This window comes from Rutilus rutilus (assembly GCF_951802725.1).
Source record: "Rutilus rutilus genome assembly, chromosome: 1".
Lineage (NCBI taxonomy): Eukaryota > Metazoa > Chordata > Actinopteri > Cypriniformes > Leuciscidae > Rutilus > Rutilus rutilus.
The window spans coordinates 34,343,035-34,366,831 of NC_140209.1; the positions used below are offsets into that span (position 1 = coordinate 34,343,035).

Sequence of the window (23,797 nt, forward strand, 5' to 3'; positions counted from 1 at the left end):
TTTTGGTCAAATGCCTGAAATAAGGTCTGTGGTGAACACAAGCTCTAAATATTTTCAGGTTTACAAATGCATACTTTGTGATTTTGTTTTTAAAGCTTTAACGGATGTCGGGGACATTAAACATCATCAGACCGAACAGGTAAACTCATCTTACCCACTGGTCTGCTTTTACAGCCTTACTGTGTTTATAATCATGCTCTTGGCAACTATTCTAACTCAGGGGAAATGTTTTTAAATAAAGACTGAAAGATTTGTCAGAAGCTTAAATGGTTAATTCACCCAAAATGGAATATTATCCCATAATTTACTCAACCTCAAGCCATCCTATGTGTGTATGACTTTCTTCTTTCAGCCAAACAACATCGGAGTTATAAATATGGATGTTTTTCTTGCAAAAACCCATCGGCTTTAGGGTGAGTAAATTATGGGATGATTTTCCATTTTTGGGTGAACTAACCCTTATATGGCGGTGATGTTGAAGCCATGCGACTATTTCGTTTATAGTCTACGTTTAGCTTTTTACTTCCGGCTATTGTATTTAGGCGTCACAATTCAAAAAAGTGGCGTTCGTTTGTGAAGATTATCGTGATGAACAAAACAGGTAAGAATCATAAACTGTTGGTCACAGAGCTTATTTTCTGTAATAATCGAGCCAATGGAAAAATCCTGTTGGGTTTTTGTAGAGGGAACCAGGGCCTACAAAAATACATCATCACTGCAGCACTCAGTAGCTTGAGGTGTCACTGTAAGATAATGGGCATCACAAAGCAAAGTAAAGCAGTGTCAGACTTTATTTTCTACAATAAAACTAGGCATGAATCTCTACAGGAGAATCTAAATGGCTGCTAGACAAAAACATTTGTTTTAAGCATCACCCATCTCATAAGGCCCACAAAAAAGCAAGCACATCTTTACCTGTTTGACTTGGTGCCAGGCATCCTCCCATTGCTTTATCTTGCGCTTGGCTTCATCCAGTTCTCGAAGGAGCCGGCCGATGTCTGCGCTGCTGGAGCCGACCGTGCTGGAAGTAAGGCTGCTGAACACTGGAGATGGGCTGGGAGAGAAGCTGCCACTCATGAAGTCCCATATACTCCCTGCTCCGCCATTCAGACCTAGGCCAACACATTATTACATAAACTCAAATATTCATGAGACTGTGATCATACTTAAAAGTTTAGGAAAGTAATAGCCTTAGTCTCAGATGGCACGCCCACGGACCACCTGATGCATAGTGCACACAAATAAATGGTTTATCTGTTTCGCTGGCTGCTACACAACTTACACATTTTTATTATTCTGTTGGGTAACAACAGAGATTTATTGTTGGGTTTGCCAATGTTTTGTTTAAAGCAGTTAGTTTTATGTAATTTAGATGAACAGTATTTTCCCACTTTGTTTTTTGAATGCCCATGAATACTTTACTTGAGGACAGGCTGACCACAAAGTCAGTAACAAAATGCATTTCCTCAAAGTTGTAGTAAAAACAATTTCTGGTTTATTAATGTGGTATCATCAGATATTTTGTGATTTCCCCTCCCTTATAATGCATAATGGCATGCGAAAATTAAGAAATTATATTTTTAAATTATTTTATTCAAGAAGGAATAAAGGTATAAATTGATCAGAAGTGACAGTAAACACATTCATGTTTTATATAGATTTCTATTTAAAAAAAAAAAGTTCTTTTGAACTTTCTATTCATCAAAGAATTTTGATGTTTCCACAAATATATTAAGCCGCAGAACTGTTTTCACACTGATAATAAAAATAATCAACAATGTGAAGCAAATCATCATATTAGAATGATTTCTGAAGGATCATGTGACACTGAAGACTGGAGTAATGATGCTGAAAATTCAGCTTTGATCACAGGAATAAATTACATTTTAAAGTATATTAAAAAAGAAAATAGTTATTATATATATTTATACACATACAGTACCAGTCAAAAGATTGGAACCATTACCATTTTTAATGTTTTTTTAAATAAGTCTCTCATGCTCATCAAGCCTGCATTTATTTGATAAAAAATACAGTGAAATATTATTACAATTTAAAATAATGTTTTTCTATTTTAATATCATTTAAAATGTAATGTACTCCTGTGATGGTAAAGCTGAATTTTCAGCATCATTACTTCAGTCTTCAGTGTCACATGATCCTTCAGAAATCATTCTAATATGATGATTTATTATCAATGTAGGAAACTGTTGTGCTGCTTAATATTTTTTTGATTATTTTTTTTTTTGATTATTTGATGAATAAAATGTTAAAAAGAACAGCATTAATTTAAAATAGAAATATTTTGTAACAATATACACTACCGTTACTGGGGTCAGTCATTTTTATGAAAACGAAATATATAAAACTAAATAAATATATACAAGTGTCCTAAGAGCAAGGAAAGTGGTGGGATTCAATATTTTTGCAAAGTGGATATAAAAAAGCAGCTGCTAACAGAGACAATATTGTGTAGTATATCTCTTTATGGCAGATTAATTCACTATTCAGCTAATAATCTTCTGTAGTAATAATAATAATAATAATTTGTTACATTTATATAGCGCTTTTTCTGAGACCTCAAAGCGCTTCACATATGGAAGGGGCAATCTCCTCAACCACCACCAATGTGCAGCATCCACTTGGATGATGCGACGGCAGCCATATTGCGCCAGAACGCCCACCACACACCAGCTTACTGGTGGAGAGGAGACAGTGATGAAGCCAATCAGTGTATGAGGATGATTAGGAGGCCATTAAGGACAGAGGCCAAGGGGCAGATTTAGCCAGGATGCCGGGGTTACACCCCTACTCTTTTTCGAAGGACATCCTGGGATTTTTTAATGACCACAGAGAGTCAGGACCTCGGTTTTACGTCTCATCCGAAGGACGGTGCTCTTTTGGCAGTATCGTGTCCCCGTCACTATACTGGGGCATTAGGACCCACACAGACCACAGGGTGAGCACCCCCTGCTGGCCTCGCTAACACCTCTTCCAGCAGCAACCTAGTTTTCCCAGGAGGTCTCCCATCCAGGTACTAACCAGGCTCAGCCCTGCTTAGCTTCAGTGGGCAACCAGTCTTGGGCTACAGGGTGATATGGCTGCTGGCTAGTAGTTTGTGTCCCTTTTCATCCTGAATGTGACAATCTCCAAACCGTACAGTGCTTACCTAAGGAGTTCTGTGTAGACGTTGGTGTTCCTAGAAGGCCGTGTTCAGGTTTAACAGGTGGTGCCTGTGGCTGGCTCTGCTGGGAGGCCATTCCAGTGAGGAGAGACTGGGACAGGGATTGAGACAGCGAGCTGAGCGGGGAGGCAGATAGAGACGACGAGGAATGCAGAGAGGAAGACCGAGCCAGAGAGCCAGGAATATTGACAGGAGCAGAGCCTCCTAATAACCTCTGACCTACGGTGAAAAAAAAAAAAAGTGTTTAAATATTAACTGCATCATGTACCTAGTACAAGCTAAAACTAACAACAACAATAAAGTCTTACTTGTTAAACCAAGGCCATTGTTGTCTTGGTCCTCTAGCTCTTTGTCGAGGGAGGCAACATTGATGTCACTAAAATTTAGATCAAGTGCAGATCCTAAGAGCAAGGAAAGTGGTGCGATTCAATATTATTGCAAAGTGGATATAAAAAATAGAGACACTATTTTATGAAGCTATTAATGATGTTTTATGTTTTCTAAAATAGAAAAACAAAGTGATAAAAGGCATGATCATTTAGTTATCCATCCCGCAATACGACTCATTTCAGTTCATATCCAATCACAGTGAGCAATAACATGCATCAAAAGCATGTTCGGGTAACCGTCTTATATCTAACTTGAATTAGCTAAAAGGAAAAGGCAGACGTAAAGGCAAAAGCACTTACCATCCACTGAGCTCTGTGCTGCCGAGTCATTGCTGCTTATGCTAGAGATCTTTAGTGGACTCACTGAATTATGGCTAAATGTAACGCATTGCCACAAATACACTTCCTTCGACTTCACTAAACACTCTGCATTTATCTGCACTGCCTTATCAGGGCTGAGTCTGTCTCATGTACTTTTTCTCTTGGATGTAGCACTTGGCTAGACGGCTCTAAGTCGAAAGAGTGCCGCAATGGACCTTACCTATTACTGACTCCACAGTATTGCTGCCTGGATAGAAAGGCGTGGCTTTTGCATTCATGGTTGATAAAGTGGTGGGTGACGAACTATCAGATCCGATACTGGAGGCCAAGCTGGACGTGATGCTTGATGTTATGCTGGACGCTAGTGGGTTCACCACCGAGAACACGCCACCGTGAGCCTGTGAAAGGAAGCAATATAATCATTTTAAAAATGTAAATTGATCATAATCAACAATGTGAACATTAATGTTGATATCTTTATTAATACTATTATTATTCTCATCATAATTTCACCCAAAACAATACTTTGTCTTTAAAAAAAAAAAAGTACATTTGCCTTTTTGTATATTATGTTGTTTAAGAGTTGTTTACAGTTTCTGGTTGTATTACTCTGTGTTGTTTTTCTTTTGTTTTCTCTAGTTTTTAGGCCTAATAACATCTGGCAAAGGGACTACCAATGAAAACTAGCCTTCTGGCTAATTTGGGAACATTTACATTCATGAATATTCATTAATGTTTAGGAGAGATCCCCTGATATGATTGTACAGCGCTTTGGGTGTACAGTAGTACATATGAAAGCACTATATAAATGCCTCATTCATTGATTCATTCATTCATTCATAATGTACACTGTCCCTTTAAAAAGAAAATATGCATAATTACAAGCACCTAACCCTAAAACAACCCCTAATTATGTAGAAAGTACTGAATACTCAGTATTCTCAGTATTTACAAGTATAATTACACTGTAAAAAGTGTAAGTTTAGTATTATAGTTTTAGTGATATATAATATAAGTCTATTTAGCTTCCATTTATTTATATTTCTGTTTTAGTACTTTTAGAACTTAAACTTGTTTATTTCAGTTTATTGCCAACAACATTTCTAATTTTCATTCAAGTTTTTTTAAAGCGTTTCATCTAATATTTATAGTTTATTTTATTTCAGATTCATTTCAATTATCGAAAATGATTTAAGTATTAGTTAGTGATAACACTGTTTTAAACATTGTCATATAAAAAAAAAAAAACATGCAAATACAATTTTTTTTTTTTTTTTATGTCAGATGATATCTAATGCTATATGGTATTTATATCTTGTAAATGAGGATGAAAACATAGATGATAACCTGATCCACTGCTCTAAACACTTTATGTCTTTGATTGCAATCTTTGCTTGTAAGTTTGTAAAATGAGTGAATATGAGGACTAGGTTGCTTTACCTGTTTGTCATGGTCCATTAACTTTTGATTATGCTCCCCAGACTGGCTCTTCTGGTTCTTAGCCTGAAATCAGATAATACATCCTATCATGTGACCTGATGTTGTTAAGGCAACCAGGAGTGGTATTATGTAGGGAATTGCTACCTGCTCAGGAAAAGACAAAAAAAAAGAAAAGAAAATTTGTTTACCCGCCCTTCTGTGGTTTAAAGATGTTTGTTACAGTATACCATTACAACGTGCTTCGTTTTGATATTTTATGATGACCACAACATGGTTATGTGGCTTCTGGGTGTCGTTCTCGGATTGCTACAGCATTTAAATGATTATTTTAGACATCAGAACATGAACGATAAATGAACAATATAAACAAGTTCATGTGGCATTTCAAAGCCAAAGTATTAATACCTGCGCACACAATGACACCACACCCTCAATCTCAAAGACTGACGTGAAAGTTTCAACAACAACAACTGAATAATGACAACTAAAGACAAGTGATTTTCATTTGACAACAAATCGCTAAAAAACAAAAGAGAAAAGTGGTGAAATGAAAATGACCCAGGGGCAAATAAATCAAAGTGAAGCTTGCAGTGTGTGTCATGCCTGCAGTCTCGCAGGAGATCCCTTTAGAAAGGGCTAGAGAAAACGGTCATGTGTACCTGATCCTCCCGTTCAAAACCCGGAGCTTTGGGATAGTTAGACGTCGGAGAGGAAACACTGGACGTGGTGGACTCTGAACATAAGCTACCATTAGTAAAGCATTTTGGTCTGCCGATGGGTCCAATTGGGGACAAAGAACTGTGGCTCCCTGAGCTTGGTGTTACAGTCGGACTATTAGAGCATGATACCTGAAGGAGAAAAGCACAAATGAGCTTAAAAAATGTGGTTTTGGAGCCAGCCAAATAGGTGGATGCAGATGTGAGAGGATTTCGCTCACAATAATAGAAAAGTAGCTCAATCAGGTCTAATTTTTGGTGTAATGCATTTGAATAGAAAGCTCTGATGTGAATTTGAGGTATTCTCGCTTTCCAACACAGACTGCAATAAGTAGAAATGGATGCAAAGAAAACTAAATGAAACACTGAGGAAATGAAAAGAAAAACAGTAGCTCTAACAACGAAACAATCAACTGCTTCCTCCTAAGTTAAGGACCTTTTCTCTACCATTAGATGCAAGACAGGTGTGAGAAGGTGAATGCAAACATACGTTTCCTGCCTGTCCGTTGTTACTCGCGCTGCTGGTGAGGGAATTCATGTTGGCGCTCCACTCGCTGATTGGACACTCTGGATATTGCTGGGAGCCCAGCTTGGACTGAGAACCCGACTGCATTGCTGTGAGAAATGTGCTCATGGTCTCCTCTGTGGAAGGAATTCCTTCAGACACACAGACAAATATTCCTTAGAGTCATCAACTTAGGGCTGCACAATAAAAAAAAAAAAAAAAAAAAAAAAACGTATATATATATAAATTTTTTTATTTTATTTTTTTTTTCTCATAAAAACATTGATTGTGATTTAAAATGAGACTTGAAAATTGTATTTTTGGTTTGCATGCTTCTTTTTGTAGGGCTGCACAATTTGGCCAAAATGTGTGATTATATATCAATATCACTATAAAATAAAATAAAATACTATTTTAATATTTCCCTTTAGAATAAAAGAAGAGTTTAAGAAAAATATAATAATATTAATAATTTTTATTTTACATTCTGCAAAATTTCTTAATTTCTTAATTTTCAAACATTAAACCACTCATGTTTTATTTTTGCGCAAATCCCCAAAAGCTGGTTTATCAGCGCTTATCATTACAAGTTTTTTTTGGCGCATTTCACGTTCCCAAATGCATGTTATAAGTGATGCAAACCGAGCCGCTCCGAGACAAAGAAAACACTGGATCGTGAGCTGTTCGCATGTAAAAGAACACAGTGCTGCGCTTCACTCTGAAACATGCAGAACACAGAATTATAGGGTACACTTTATTTTAAGGTGTCCTTGTTATAGTGTAATTATACATTTAAATACTGAGTAACATTAACTAACAACAAGTATTTACTATAGGGTTAGGGATAAGATTAGCTTTTGGTTTACGGTTAGTTGCATGTCATTATGCATAATTTACTAGAGCAAGTACATGTAACAAGGACACTTGTCTTTTAGCTAATTATTTAATTGAATCACAGTCTATGCAATTTGATAATCACACTACGCCATTTCATTTTCACTTCTGCAATCCTGCAGTTGCAGCCATAACTGAACTAAATCAAATCACTGCCTTTCAGGCGTTTAATGACTACAACACACAAACACATTGCAAACAGTCATTCTTTATAATCATGCTTACTTTCCACATGTGCAAAAGCACAGAATGGTCCCCTTGGACAGTATCCAGTTTGCCTCATGTCGTTGCATTTAGTAGATTTATAAATCTTGAAACAGAGGAACATAGAAGTTGGTGAGATAAAAAAAAAAAAAATGTAAATCAAATAAACTCCAGTCAATCAGTCAAGTTCAGTGTTGTAAAAGGTGTGTCAGTCTCACCTCTGGGTGGAACTGCTGTTCGGTGCGAGAGTGGCAATACTGACAGCTGTCCCCACTCTCACACTTGGAGGGTTCGCCCCATTCATCGCCGTGCTTCACACTTGGGCAGGGTGTCGACCTGCCAAGAGGGATTCAGTTTATGTTGAATTCAACAAAGATTGAGTGTTATGTTAATTAAAAATAGTGATAAACAAAAATACTTTTTTCATTTTTTTCCTGAAACCAAAATTAAAAGTTTTTAAATAAACTAGCCATAGTAAAGTTCTCCTCTTGATATTGCAGCCAAACTATACTAGCCAATTATACATATCGCTACTCTAACATAATGTCTGGTCACAGTGAAGTGTGTGGACTATAACATTAGTGGACTAGAGGAGGCTTAATCAGCCAACACTGTATTAGTCAGTTAGTCACGGAAAAATAGACAGAAATGTGTGGTAATTACAGTATGTCAGGCAGGAAATCCAAACCTTCGCCAATCCATTGACCTCAAATATGGCTTATCATTTGAAACATATAAGTAGCAACTTTACGTGGATGCTTGCTCTAAAGTTAACCTAGATAAATCGATAAACCTATTATTAGGCGAATATCCAAGTGTTTGTGTGGAGTGTGGAAGCTTAAGTATTAGCGCGCTTACTGCATGTCATGGAGGCGCCGGCGCGATCACCTGCATTTTTTCTGACAACAGCGGAAACAGCTTAAAATACTCTGTCATTTTTGGTCTTACAGATAAGAGTAATACATCATTCCAAACAGGTCTAAAAGGGTCTACTTTTATTTGTGTAAACTCACAATAAAATCAAAACATTGTGCTTTTGTAAAATAAAGAAAACAAACAGGATGCGCTTTCTCCGTGAACTGGAGTGTGTCATAAAAAACTCTGCTTATTCTTACCTCACAGACATGAGAAATATATATATGTGTGTGTGTATATGTATGTGTATCTATATATATATATATATATATATATATATATATATATATAGTGCTGTCAACGTTAACGCGTTAACGCATGCGATTAATTTTTGTCTGGTTTAACGTGTTAAAATATTTAACGCAATTAACGCAGCATCCGTCTTTTCTGCCATCCGTTGGCTAGCTTTACATTATATGATCACGCTCTTATTCATTTAAATGCTTTTAAACATTTCAAGCGCGGCAAGACAAAAGAGAATGCGCTGTCTGTGAATGTCCTTATGTGACACACACACACACACACACACACACACACACACACACACAGACAGGGCGCCAGAATCCAGTTCTCTTTCGCGCTTGAACTAACAATAACAATAACAATCATTTTGTCGATTATCCTCATAAGAGCAGTCTTAAATGATTTATATAAAGTCTAAAATGAACAAAGAGTTGCGAGAGAATGAGGCGCGTGTGAGATCCATAGACAGTATATAAACGGTGAGCTCCGCGTGTGTGTGTGTGTGTGTGTGTGTCTGCTCTTAAAGGGACAGCAGCCAATAAAGCTTCCTGTCAGTAAAGTTAAAGAACAAAGGGAACAGAGAAAATGACTCACTGCTGTTGACTAAATAACTTTTGTAGCTTTAATAAGGATTAACTATTTAATTTATAGTTTATGCAGTGCAGACTGCATATAACTTTGATAACTTTATTAAATTTCTGTATATTTCCTAACTGTTAAGACAGGAAGGGCACGAATAAATATGACATTTATTATGGGTTTATGTTAGCATTGTTTTAAGTTCACTTAAATTAAAAACTGTTATATTTTTGAAGCCTAATAAATGTGAAAAAAAAAAAATCAGTAGCTGTATTAATATCAGTAATACTGGCCTTCATTCATAAAAAGATGCCATTAAACAATTATTTAAAATATACTGTCTTTATGTTGTTTCTACATTAATTTGATTAACTGTGAAATTATTACATTATAAAATATATTAAAAACGTCCAAAAACATTTCTTTTTTTATTGCGATTAATCACAGAAAAAATGTGTGATTAATCTAGTTAAAAATTTTAATCGATTGACAGCACTAATATATATATATATATATATATATATAGAAAAGGAAAAAAAGCTACAAAAGCAAATATTCCTTAGCGTCACTTCTACTCTCGGATGTGTTTTAGGTGACAGTGTCTCGACTTCTGTTTTGTTTGGAAATATTTTGCTTTTGCAATTTCTTTGCAATATCTCACCTGTATTTGAACTTTCTGGGATTTCTTCTCCTATCTCTGCTGTTGTGATAGTGGGGACAGGCATAGCCTTGCCTGCATAGACGTGGAGGCTTGGTGCACTGCTCGGTTTTGTAGTTGGCCAAAACAAAATTGGTGTCTGCAAAAAAGGGGAAAAGAAACTGAATATGAGTGACCTGATTGAATACAGTGTAATTTTGTACCCACTGCCACTGAAATCTGTAAACATCCCCACTGAGATTAGTTTTTATTTATTTTTCTGTGGGAAGGTTTTGTGTCACCTTGCCAGCGTGGGTCCTCATTTAGGGTCTTCTCAATCATGGCCTGGCTGGCCAGCACACCCGGCTGCAGGTCAGGAATTCCCTCCCCGGATCCCAACTGGCCGTTCTGCAGAGCTTCCTGTGCCTGGATCTCTCTGTGAACATGATTATACAAGTCAGCCCGCCCATTCAGACGCAACACCAAAAAAATCCCCCCAAGTTTGGTCTTGATGCAACAGCTATTTCCACAAACGCGTTGCTAGGCAACTGCTGAGATGGCATATTTCTTGTTATTTAATCACTGGTAAGCCACATTTCCAGGCCAGTATCTAACCATTTGTGGCTATGCTGTGCAGACTGCATGGCAATGCAAGTGTAAGCTAATTAATGTAAATTGCAAAACAACGAATAAGGTACATTTTTGCTAATTAGATTAAGCACCCTACTCTGACTGCTCGCTAATGCATTGAATACATATGCAAATACCTGCTAATCAACTGAAAATGTGTGCAGCCAACGGCAGCTTTTAGCAACTGAAAGCAATTGTCATAACAAAACAATGTCTAGCACAAACTGTGCTGTTATTTGGGGATTCACAGCTTTTGCGTTAGTTGGGGGTTGGGATTCCTGGCAGAAAAACAGGAATCTGAGTGCCACACGGTAAAGAACTTCCTCCTGCCCTTTAGTGTGATGATTCCTTGTTCTCTAAAGGTTCTCTGTTCACACCAAGACGAATGTTCGGTGTGAAAATTCGGTGCAATAAACATTATCATTTGAATGAACGGTTGTTAATGAGTCTATTCAGACTGACACAAACATCCGCATGTGACAGATCTCTTCTCCATCGCACTACGAATAACACTGGCAGACCAATCAGATTTACGCTATTGGTCACATGCACTGAGCCACTAGCTATGTTTCGATTAAAAGTTGCAAATTTAACTTGTGCACAAAACTGGAATGTCGCATAGAATATCTGCAAAAAAAAAGAAGAGAACAAAATTGAAGCCACAGTGGCTCCATCATAAATGACTCACGTCTAACAAACAAAGACAAAGACAAAACGCAATAAACGCTGTCAGGTTATCTTGCGTTCGGAGGTACAGGAATGCAATCGTGTAAAACGCTTCTGTAAGGGAATTAAACCAAGACTTTGGCTCAGGCATTTCAGAATGATCAAACACACCACTTTAGATGCTGTGCAATAAAAATTGGTTCACTGCTTAGTCCAGTTATCCAATCGCATCCACAGTTGAGGCTAAGTCATGTGAGCTTTATGTTGCACATCGAGGTATTTATTCCAGCTGCTGGTATTGTGTATTCTATGGAATATGAGTAATGGAAGCGTTTAAGATATTTCAGTCTGATTGTATCGAAAAATTTATATATTTGACAACACTTCATTCAACTTAGTTTATTATTTCAGATGCCTTTTCAAAAGACTTCAGTTGAAAAATGTATATTCTATATAAAATTCAATCCGGCAAAATGGCTAGTAGGAGTGTCTGCGCTATACGCCACTGCTGAAATCCACCCGCATTTGGCGGTTGTTAAAGGGTTAGTTCACCCAAAAATGAAAATTCTGTCAGTAATTACTCCCACATGTTGTTCCAACCCCGTAAGACTTTCGTTCATCTTCAGAACACAAATTAAGATAGTTTTTCATAAATCTGAGAGCTGTCTCACTCCTTCATAGGCTGCTAGGTAATCGATATCTGCCATCCCAGAAAAGTTAGTAAAGACATCGTTAAAATAGTCCAAGTGACTACAGTGGCTCAATCTTAAGTTTATCAAGTGACTATAATACTTTTTGTGTGCAAAACCCCCCCAAAAATAACGACTTTATTCAACTATTCATTTTCTTCTGTGTGGGCCTCTGAGTGAGTTCACGAGAGCGCCACGACGCATGCACGAGAACTGAGAAGATGACGCTCACGATCATTTGATGGGAAAGTGTGAAAGGTAAGCTGATTCTCGTGAACTCACTCAGAGGCCCACACAGAAGAAAATGAATAGTTGAATAAAGTCGTTATTTTTGTGTGTTTTTTTGCGCACAAAAAGTATTCTCGTCGCTTGATAAACTTAAGGTTGAGCCACTGTAGTCACTTGGACTATATTTTAACGATGTCTTTACAAATTTTTTTTGGGCTGGCAGATGCAAATACCCAGCAGCCTATGAAGGAGTGAGAGAGATCTTAGATTTCATCAAAAATATCTTAATTTGTGTTCCGAAGATGAACGAAAGTCTTACGGGGTTGGAACAACATGAGGGCGAGTAATTACTGACAGAATGTTCATTTTTGGGTGAACTATCCCTTTAATATGCACCTTTGCTGAGGGCACAAAGGAAAAAAATTATACCTGATATCATAAACTGGTGGCCGCAGGTCATGTGGTCCATGAGCGAAGGCGCAGTGGAGGCCGTTCTTCACACAATGTCCACGGGCATCTGTCTCATGGATGCAGGTGCCGGTCTTGTAGTAGCGTAAATGGTACTTGCGCTCTGTGTCACCGGTGGTCCGGTGTAAGTACGGGCAACTGAGGAGAAAAACACCAGCTTCATCAGTATAAATGCTGATACTTTAAACAATAATAATAATAAGTAATCTAAAACGATAATAAAATAGAGAGGTTGGAAACATTATTATATTTTGTTGTTACAAAATAACTATATGATTGTGTTGAACTTACCTGCCCTACAACTATTTCTAACATACCACAATGTGACTGAGAAAAAGAGTGAGATATAAACAGACGGCCACACTTTAGATCAGGGTCCAGTTCTCACTATTAACTATGACCTTTGCCTCAAACTCCTAATTACTGCTTATTAATAGTTAATAATGTAGTTGTTAAGTTTGGGCATTGGGTATGATTAAGGGATGTAGAATATGGTCATGCAGAATAGGGCATTAATATATGCTTTATATAAGTTCTAATAAACAACATATATTTTAGTAATAAGCATGCTAATAAGCAACTAACAACTAATAAGCAATAACTCCCTTTTATTCCCAGCACTGCAACTGAAAACTACACTATAAATAGTACTAAATCTACTATTTCCAGGGCTAACATGAGTTTGATTAGAGTAAAGGAAGTACATTTGCTGTCGCTGTTAAAATGTGTAGTTAAATAACTGCTTGTTTTAATAAGGTTGTGTCTTGCTTCCACACGGGAACATATGCACACTGTTTTAAAATAATTACTGTGACTATATTATCAATAATTATAGCTAGGCATATTTGAATTATTTATTAAATTCATCAACAAATATATATTTTTTGTCACTTAAATATGTTAAATGTACCATGTAATATAAAGAGACATGAAGAGCAACAAGCACTAATGTCACTGCAAACCTCTTTCACAACTTTAAAACAGTCAAACACTTGTGAAATACTTCCCGGCTGAAAGTTGTTTTGCAAGATTAGTCGAAAAGTACAGTGGATGTACATTACATTACATAACATTATGAAATGTAGGCCTATGTGTATTTTTGGTGCTGTTCGCATGTGCTATTTAGTTTTAAAATTGACTGAAACTGTACAATAGGAGTAATGCATATTACTGATACATGACAAGATTAGATCAGGAGAACCAGATATGTATAAGAAATCTGCATTTAATGTTTAAGACAGGATTTAAGGCACACAGAAAATGGGGCTGTGACAATCCAAACAGCAGCCTGGAGGAGAGCAGATTTATCCTGAAAATGCTACATACCCAATAATCTTCTCAAATATAGCAACTGCATCTTGTTCAGGTAGCAACAGTAACTATGGCAACGGCAATGATGTCACCATAGGACTGCTGCTACTGGATGAATGAATGTGTGACCTATGCATTCACAAACTATGTGACATACATTTCAATTTGGCAGACAGGGGACAAATTATTTTTGTAATTATTTAACCATTTACATAAGAGCTTCATTTTAGCAAGTCAGTCAGAGCACAAAGTGTGTCAAAAGACAAATAATAATAATAATAATAATCCAATAACCTTCAGTTCAGGTGTAAGCAAAGAAAAAAAATATGCTTGCACACTAGCACTGGTGGCTATCATTATTTTCATGTTATGGTGAAAATAGCCTAAATAGCTTTTTGTAAATATCAAAGAAATGTTGTAATGTAAATGCAGTAGGCATCACAACATTGTTATGAAATATATGAATAAATACAAAATTTGAAGTGAATGAGAAAATTCCTATAAATGCCGTGGCTCCTCTATTAATCTTCGGCTATGTTCAAACTGCAGGCAAATCAGACTGTCCGCACTATTAATTGAAAGTGATCAAATATGATTTGTGGGTCCAGACATATCACCTGTCTGCATGGTTTGCTTTGGTAACAACGTAGGCAAGGTTTTCAAAACGCAGGAGAAATGGAGATTACATTAAATTAAAATGTTATTATTCATTTTGATTATATTTATTACATTATGGCCTGGTTTCACAGACAGGGCTTAGATTAAGCCAGGATTAGGTCATAGTTCAATTAGGCGTTTAAGTAATTTTTATAAACATGCCTTAGAAAAAGGCATTACTGGTGTGCATCTTAAGACAAAACAAATGCACTGACATGTCTTAAGATCAGTCAGTGCAAGTTTCTTTCAGTTGAAATAGCTCAGATTTACATTTTACTAGGACTAGACTTAAGCCTTGTCTGTGAAACCAGGGGAATGTGTTTTTTATGTATTTTGTATGCATTTCAAATTTGAAAGTAAGGAATCACAATATTTATTTATGTTATATCACTTTTTTGATGACGTTGTTGCAGGGTGTTTCAAATGACAGATTTCAAATTATTGAAATTTGAACTTCAATGGATATCCCGTGCTCAGGGAGTAGGGAACAGTGAACACTGCATAGGGAGGGATGCTGTCAACCGGAACGCACCTTAAGAGCGACTCTGTGCTGTAGTCACAGCCGTATATGTACAGCATTTGTGCCACCAGTTTTAACGTTATCATTGTGTCTCGCATTAAGAGTGACGCAAAAGACAATTTTAAATATGATTTGAGAAGCCAGTGTCCAGACTGAGACACATCTGTAAAAATCTGATTGGAATCGCATTTCAAATCACCTCAAGATATGGTTTGAATCAGATAAAAAAAAAAAATGTCATGTGTTGTTTGTTTTTGTTTTTTACTGTCCTTTCAAAAACCCAACGGGTTGAAGGTCCAAATTGCCGTTTCAGTGCAGCTTCAAACGGCTCTACACGATTTCCTCGGCTGGGATCGTGTAGAGCCCTTTGAAGCCGCATTGAAACTGCAATTTGGACCTTCAACCTGTTGGTTCCCACTATATGGAGAAAACTCCTGGAATGTTTTACTCAAAATCCTTAATTTCTTTTCGACAGAAGAAAGAAAGACATGAAAATCTTGTATGATATGGGGGTGAGTAAATTATCAGGAATTTTTTATTCTGGAGTGAACTACTCCTTTTAAGTCTCTAATATTGGCAGATAACCCACATGGTCCTTGTATATTGTGTAAAAACATGTTATGATTGAATCACTAAGGGTGTACAATCATTAGTAAAAAAATAACGTTAGGCTTAGTTACAGATATAATCTATAGTATATCAAAATGTTGACAATCTCACAGTGAGATCAGAAATACTATATCATTACAAAAATCTAAACAAAGTTGCCAATGCTGTTACAATACAAACTTAATCATGAAAAAAATTGACAAGAATCCACATGACACCTGACTAGCAGTAGCGTCCCGTGGACATTATACAGTAGTCAACATCTGAAGTGGATCAAAAGCTAAATCATCAAAGTTTAAGTTGTATGCATTTTGAACAATACCCGTTCTTGTCTTAGGACAACTTTGATTAACTTTTTTGATCCACTTCAAATGTTGACTACTGTAGTTATGATCTCATCATTTATAGAGCCTTTGAACTGTACTGTAGTACTACCTCAGCAAAGTTTAAAGGGATAGTTCACTTTGAAATTAATTTTTGATATGTTTTAGCTTACCTCAAGGGCATCCAAGATGTAGGTGTCTTTGTTTCCGCAGTAGTTTCAATTTTGATATTTTTAGGTCAAACCGTTCTTGTCTGTCAGTCATATAATGCAGGTCTATGGTCACTGTCTCAAAACACAAGCACAGAGTCCAAATTAAAACAATTCCCCACGTCCAAATGAAACAATTCCCCATCATAAGTACACATTGATGGCCTAAGACACGAAACGAGCGGTTTGTGTGAGAAAACGAACAGTATTTATATCGTTGTTATCTCTTGAACACAGCACACGTCCAAATGATCTGACGGCGCGGGCGGGTATAGATGTATACACTAGATGTCGCTTGGCTACGGTTTCGTTCCAAGGAACTACAGTAGCCAAGACGACATCTATTTATATATCTATACCCGCCCGCGCCGTCAGATCATTTGGACGTGTGCTGTGTTCAAGAGATAACAACGATATAAATACTGTTCGTTTTCTCACACAAACCGCTCGTTTCGTGTCTTAGGCCATCAATGTGTACTTATGATGGGGAATTGTTTCATTTGGACGTGGGGAATTGTTTTAATTTGGACTCTGTGCTTGTGTTTTGAGACAATGACCATCGACCTGCATTATATGACTGACAGACAAGAACGGTTTGACCTAAAAATATCAAAATTGAAACTACTGCGGAAAAAAAGACACCTACATCTTGGATGCCCTTGAGGTAAGCTAAAACATACCAAAATGTTATTTCAAAGTGAACTATCCCTTTAAATACAGTTTTAACGAGTAAATGAGAAACTAACACAAGATAAACCACAACCAAACCGCACAGATTTAAACAACCCACGATAATATTAATATATAAATATAGAACATAATTCCCCACAAGGGATCAGTAAATTATTTAGTGCACAATGTTTTCAGTTCAAACAAAATTAACTGAGAACAAAATATATAACTGTCTGGAATAAATTTAGACATAAGAGTCATTAAAGTCGGAGTTTAAATATCCTCCCAACAACGACTACAGCGTGCTTTGTAAACACATGAGTTTTTATGAAGAGGGAATAGTGAACGTTGTAACAACAATGAACCAAAAAAAAAAAAAGTACGTGCACGGGAGAGCCAATCACATACCAGAGAACAGGGGGCGTGTCTTTGGGTTCCCTAAGCTCAACAAACAAGGATGGCTACTAGAAACACTTCATTTCCAAACTGAATCTATACATTTCTGTTACACACAGGGCAAAGTGGGAACTGAGAGATGAGTCCTCAGTCAAAAGTGGAAGTGAGACTCGAGTAAATACACACACACACACACACATCAAACTGTACAGGAAAAAGCTATTAGGCAATACGGAGAGTAAAACATTAACATAAAGTAAACCACAGTGAATTTAACGTTAGAAGACAACGATCTGCTCAACTTCTTATTTCATGAAGAGGGCGTGTGCTTCTCGAAACAAGACGAGTCAAAAACTACAACATGCTCATGGTTAATGGAAAGCCCCAGTGTCTGACTGTAGTGTATTTACAATCGACAGATCTGATCCACAAAACGCATGCGTTCCCATCAACTGAAACCAGTGACGCGATTTATTACAAATATTCGAACAAAAGCGTTTCGTCTTCGTTTCGAGCAACCCAAGCACAAACCGTCACATCGTCCATGCAAAATAAACATGACTACAACGAGCATTGGCGCGCAATTTTATAACTATCTGCAAAATCATTTCTCAACTTCAGTATAGGCCTCCATAATAATAAAAACAAGTTACTTACTCGTCTCCGTCGGGGCATATTCCTGTTGTTTCATCATACTTCGTGCAATACACATCTGGGCTGTAATTAAAAGTCCCGTCTCTTCTCCGTATGGGTCTCCGTCTTCGCTGGTTTAGAAAATGCCAGTGGAAACAGGTAAAGGGTCTATGCTGTGTGCATTTGTGCTGCAAAAACAGTGGGCACTGCTCGGTCCTGAACTCCTTCAAATATCTAGAATTAAAATGGAAAGGCACGGTTAAAAGCGTCTTAAATTAACCACCTCCGCACCGAACACTACGCTTGACTGATGTAAACAAATCCGTATGGACACAGTAATGTCAAACTACGTTCAAAGTTTGGAGCTGTGGTGGCTGTTGTTGCACTGCGCAGTTTCTTATACGCGACAATTCCACAACAAAACCAGCCCTGGATAAATGTGTTACATGATAAACCACCTTTTCAGCAACTATAAACATATAATGTTCATTGTATGTGTTTATAAACCGCTAAATGGCAAAGGAATGTGTTTTATAGCGTACGAAAGCCACTGTGAGCCATTTATCAAGGCTCTCCACTACAACATTAGAAGCTTACGCCAAATACTCCGCGATTAGCGTTTAGAGTTACGTAGAATCTTCGACGTACGTTCCATTCAAACCAACGGTGCGTACGGAGGGAAAAGTGCGTAGAGTAAGAAACACGGGCCGAGGAAGGAGGCGGATGCAGCTAACAAACCAGCCTGCTAGCTACATCTAGCGAGCGTCTCGACTCGCTCGCTTTGCTGTTGTGCAGTTTACATGTCTTCAAGCATTTTCACACGAGCGGGCTCTGAGCAAATAAGCGAAGAGCACTTTCTCAAGTTTTAAATTGCACATAGCGCGACCGACACGTTAATAAGGAAATAAATGCGATGTTTAGCGGAGATGAGATTGTTGATTTGATCAACATTGAGATTTGAGAGGCGCGTGCATTCGGAGGAATTTACAAAAGGAAAAGCACCATTTTAAAACGCTCAAGAGGGAGAGGAAACAGTAAAGTTACGCGTTACAAAAACAAATCCGACAGTCGATTATCGAATAGTCACCACCTTCCACAGAAACGTATTTTCGTACATTTAATGTTTACTTTACTTACGTATAGTGGGTTGGTTTCTCGGTTTGAGGAGAAGCGCTCGCCGCCGTTTTCGAAACCGACGGCATTTTCAGTCAAAACAATAATAGCGCGTGCGCGGGGACCCTCTCGTCTACTCATGCTCTCGCGCGCCGCTGCAAGGCCAATATGAGCAACTGGCGGGACAAACAAATACTAGGAGACAATGACCATGCTGCATAGCAGCAGTGCCACAATGCAAAACAAGACTGCAACGTGGCGTCAAAATTATTTAGAAATATAACAAAACAATAAAATCACAAAATAACATATTGTTGATTATTTATCTAGTAGGCATTTATATTTCTTAAATCTTAGGAGTGCAGTGCTGATGTTTTTGATATTAACCGTTTTCTGATGTATGACTATTTCGCTGTAATTTCAGCTGCAATTAAAATACGCAATTAATATGTTTAGAAAAATACGTATACAAACCCCTAAATGGGGGTTTGGGAACGTCATAAGCAGCCTAATTCAAGTACATGTTAATCCAGTACCTGTTTTATCTATTGTAAATCAACTTTTTTTTTTACTCAAAATTATTTTTGTATGATTACATTATCAGCTGTGGGACAAACTGTATATTCAAAATTATATATATATAAAAAAAAGGTAAACATGTACGGTAAATAAAGCGAAACGACAAGAGGCGGGGTTTGGTTTAAGTTGAACCAATGAGAAACGAAAACGTCACATATGGGCGTGTCTACGCGCCAAGCCACAGAAATATATAAATAGAAGCCCAACCCTCTCTTTTTCAAATACGAGAAATACACCGTGGGAGAAAGATCGTGGGTCAACGAGATTTGTGTGAGTAAACTTTAAATTATTTGGTAGATATTTCGACTGTAATCATAATATTTCCACTAGTGCTAGTTTAAAACAAATCAATAAGACGTTTACAGAGTTGATCGGGTTTTCAGTTTCTCGTGCTTATTGATGGACCATTCTCTGGCTAGTTTGTTAGTTTGGATTTAATATTTCAAACACTCTTGTCCTTGAACATAGTTCACTTAAACATGATGTGGCGTTTTTATACACGTTAAATTCGTCGTCTTGGCGGGCTTTGGAAGTAGAAGTGACATCTGATAATTATGTGCTGGTTTGTCGATCTACCTTTTTGCCCGCCATTTTGGACAATGGTTTGTTCAGCTTGTTCTTGAAGAGGTCGAGGCGAGTAACCGGTTGTTCAACAATGCTGCATTAAATTAACTTTACCCCGTGCCTCTGAACATTTTCCCGCTCTTTCTACATGACGCAGTTGATGTAGTATTAGTTGAAAGTGAGTTTCGCGGTGAGCTGCTGTTTAATCTGCTGTGAACCGGGTCCTGCTTCAGATGGAGGCTGATGTACCGGGCGGCTGTTTAACAACAACAGCATCTCCTGCCGTCTAATGCAAATGTTCGTCTGCGATGCTCGCTTGGCTGTGTTCACGCATTACAAATTACGCGTGGGTTTTAGCTGGTTTGTTTAGATTCCCATATTTGTTGGCACTTAACGTTGTACATCTTTATAAAACGAGACATTTTTAGATAAAGTAGCTGCAGCTCTTGAGCGGAAGTGCTCAAAGCAAACCACAGGACCCGGATGAAACCGCCATTTTAAGTTACCGCTCGGATTTTTTTTTTTAAACGGGAAGAATTAAGTATTTAACTTTTGTTTAATTATTTATGTTTTATCCTAGACATTGAGAGAAAATGGCTCGTACCAAGCAGACCGCGCGTAAATCCACTGGAGGAAAGGCGCCAAGAAAACAGCTGGCGACTAAAGCCGCGAGGAAGAGCGCGCCCTCTACTGGTGGCGTCAAGAAGCCCCACAGATACAGGTGGGTCTGAGAGAGAGACTGCTGTTGTTTTTTTGTTTGTTTTTTTAACTGAACAACACGCATGCTTAATGCAGTTTATTATAACTGGTAAATCATGTTGTTTTTCTTCCTCACTTTAGGCCTGGAACTGTTGCTCTGAGAGAGATTCGTCGTTATCAGAAGTCAACAGAGTTGCTGATCCGCAAGTTGCCATTTCAGCGTCTGGTCAGGGAGATCGCACAGGACTTCAAAACCGACCTGAGGTTCCAGAGTGCAGCCATTGGTGCACTTCAGGTGCGTAACTTATTATCATTATTACTTTTTTAATATACTTTAAACTTTATATCCAATATTAACTTGTGCTTGTCTGCTTACAGGAAGCAAGTGAGGCCTACCTTGTCGGCCTGTTTGAGGACACTAACTTGTGCGCCATTCATGCCAAGAGAGTCACAATCATGCCCAAGGATATCCAGCTTGCAAGGCGAATCCGAGGAGAGAGGGCCTAATTTTTTATTTTATTTTTTTACATTTTATTATCGTTTTATTTTATTTTTAATTTTTATTGTGAAACACTCAAAGTAAAAGCAATGGATTTGTACATTGGAGTCATTTTGTAAAGCATTCCTTACAGACTCAGGTTTTTAAAGCGAGTGTGTCTAGATTAACCATTGTAGAGCTCATTGTGAAGCAGCTTTAGTTGCATGCGTAAAATATTTATCACATCTTTTACATTGATCATTGGGTTGTAAATAAAATTACTCTACCTCAAAATTGTGCTGGTTATTCTGTGTTTTTTTTTGTTTGTTTTTTAATGGATTTTGATTGGAAGGCTTAAATTATACTATGACCACTACTGAAGACTTATAAGACAGTGTTAAGTGTTTCTAGTTTTATTAGTTGAAAGCTGCCTGATTTATGGCATGTAGACTCATCTTTCCTCCACAAGAGGGCAGGATCGTGTCGTTTTTGTGCACTTGGAATCCTTTCCATCAAATTGTTTAGTTTTTGTATTTTGGTTGTTAGGGATGGTCTTGCCATTTATACGTTATGCATATAGTTCACCATATTTGATAGCAATTGCAAATGAGCTTTATACACAAAAGGAATAAAAATGTGATGCCAGGATTAAAGCTGCAATGTGTTTACGACCTCGATGTAGCATAGGCTAGTCAAATTATTCAAGTAGTTTACTTTGGCGTGTGTAGTCTGCTTGTTTCACTTGAAGAATAACATGCACAGCCTGGCTGTCAAAACTAACTGACCCCGCTTTGTTTATACGTCAAACGTGCTGCGTTAACTCATCAAAATAAGTTTGATCATTTTTCAGCTTAAGGTTTACAAGATTCAAGACATGTTAAGGCAGTTTTATGTTATTTAAAGTGAAATGTACTTTAAGGCAACAACTTTTTTTTTTTAAACAAAATTTCACATTTAGCCTACACTGAACGAAGCTGATTCATAGGCTGTTACTCGACAATACTGAACATTTCACCCGGTTTAACTCGTCCAAAACGCTGAGGTGCCATTACGTTCCGTATTTTATAAAATGCCATTACTCTGCTCTGCACCTGCAAACATTTCTCCTCATTCTTCTCGGACTGGATTATCTTCCTGAACGTGCTCGTATTTGGCGCCCTCTCGTGGCCAGTGATGAGTTTGCGCTTCTATGTTTTTTTTTTAGTATCTTAATGTTCTGGTTTAGCCTATCATGTTATGTAGGTTTTTACTTATGGTATTTATTTTGAGGCATTATAAGAGCTACACTTCTGAACTGAAACACTTGTGCAATGCTCTAATAGAACCTCATGATGTTACCTAAGTTATCTCTGTTTTTTTTTTTTGAGAAGATTATAATATGTAAATGTAATTGTGAATCAGATCTTTTATTCAAACTCATATTCCCTAAGCATATGCATTAATTCTCACTACTTTAATTACCTGACCAAAGGCAGTCGCACTTCGGTGTTGTAAGTCTTGTGTTTTATAAGCTTTCAGCGTATCATTCTCCTCCAAGCCACAATCTTTTTGTGAAAATTATTTGGATCAATTCGAATATGAAGAACTCTTTTTGTGTGCTCAAATGTATTGAGGTTTAAATTGTTTGTGTGTGAATATAAGCATTGAAAACCATAAGACGGCATGAGTTTGATAAACAGATTCATTTAACCGCATCAAAAGAGAAATCTCACAGACAAATAGGACGCAATGACGTCAGATCCTTCAACCCTGAGCCCTACTCCGGTCCCAGCTGCAGACACACACTCTTCTCACAGTCTCTGTCCGTCACCTCTTGCTCTGTGTCTTTCTCAGAGTCGTCCCGTGTCTATTTATTTGTATTTATACAGATATGAAATTAACTATGTCTCGCTTTGGCTCTTTCCCAAGGGATCGACTGTGGGGATCCGGGTTTCGTCTCTGTTGTCTAATGAGCCTGTCTATCGTTATTTCACTTTTCTGTATCTTTCTGGGATGCTCACATCCTAAGGCTGTTCTCATCATGGATTCTCAAATCTCTGTTAGAAGCACACAACCTTACCCATGCCCTATAGGTCTGTCTGAGACATACGTTTCCTCAAGTCACTTTAGTTCATGTTTTAATGTGTGGATTTTTTTATTATATTTTGCCATACAATAGTAAATTATACTGTGATGATGTCTATACAAATTCATGAATAGTTATTCAAACAATGCTTACATATTTTTCCCAGGCTGGGCTGTCACAGCTGGAAAAACATTTCTTGGTTTTGCCAGGCTGTATCTCTCTAACACTCCATATACTGAAAGATGCTGGAAACATGCAGTC

At 37.5% G+C, this 23,797-nt stretch overlaps 2 protein-coding genes across 3 annotated transcripts in view; one reads left to right on the forward strand and one right to left on the reverse strand.

The window, feature by feature from the left end:
* Positions 1-19,326, reverse strand: part of unkl (unk like zinc finger) — a 25,071-nt gene extending 5,745 nt beyond the window's left edge. Inside the window, exons 1-14 of one of the 2 annotated variants that reach the window (XM_084406936.1) lie at positions 19,176-19,326; positions 18,063-18,272; positions 12,670-12,846; positions 10,330-10,463; positions 10,052-10,187; positions 7,872-7,989; positions 7,675-7,759; positions 6,541-6,707; positions 5,994-6,182; positions 5,335-5,397; positions 4,115-4,292; positions 3,493-3,585; positions 3,170-3,403; positions 916-1,112 (exon numbers count right to left, since the gene is read on the reverse strand). In XM_084406936.1, the coding sequence (XP_084263062.1) occupies positions 916-1,112; positions 3,170-3,403; positions 3,493-3,585; positions 4,115-4,292; positions 5,335-5,397; positions 5,994-6,182; positions 6,541-6,707; positions 7,675-7,759; positions 7,872-7,989; positions 10,052-10,187; positions 10,330-10,463; positions 12,670-12,846; positions 18,063-18,272; positions 19,176-19,240 (2,046 nt within the window). In that variant the 5' untranslated portion in view covers positions 19,241-19,326. The remainder of the gene's footprint in view (positions 1-915; positions 1,113-3,169; positions 3,404-3,492; positions 3,586-4,114; positions 4,293-5,334; positions 5,398-5,993; positions 6,183-6,540; positions 6,708-7,674; positions 7,760-7,871; positions 7,990-10,051; positions 10,188-10,329; positions 10,464-12,669; positions 12,847-18,062; positions 18,273-19,175) is intronic. The other variant, XM_084406937.1, reaches the window with a different exon arrangement.
* Positions 19,327-19,949: 623 nt separating this feature from the next.
* On the forward strand, positions 19,950-21,765 carry h3f3a (H3 histone, family 3A). The gene is made up of 4 exons (XM_084435614.1): positions 19,950-20,000; positions 20,875-21,015; positions 21,135-21,288; positions 21,372-21,765. Exons 2-4 carry the CDS (start codon positions 20,888-20,890, stop codon positions 21,498-21,500), a joined length of 411 nt encoding a protein of 136 aa, XP_084291740.1. The 5' UTR covers positions 19,950-20,000; positions 20,875-20,887; the 3' UTR covers positions 21,501-21,765.
* Positions 21,766-23,797: the final 2,032 nt, after the last annotated feature.

Coding starts and splice junctions, on each gene's coding strand:
- h3f3a (XM_084435614.1), top strand. CDS start 20,888: ATGGCTCGTACCAAGCAGACCGCGCGTAAATCCACTGGAGGAAAGGCG. Junction 21,016..21,134: donor AAGAAGCCCCACAGATACAG/GTGGGTCTGAGA, acceptor TCCTCACTTTAG/GCCTGGAACTGTTGCTCTGA. Junction 21,289..21,371: donor CAGCCATTGGTGCACTTCAG/GTGCGTAACTTA, acceptor GTCTGCTTACAG/GAAGCAAGTGAGGCCTACCT.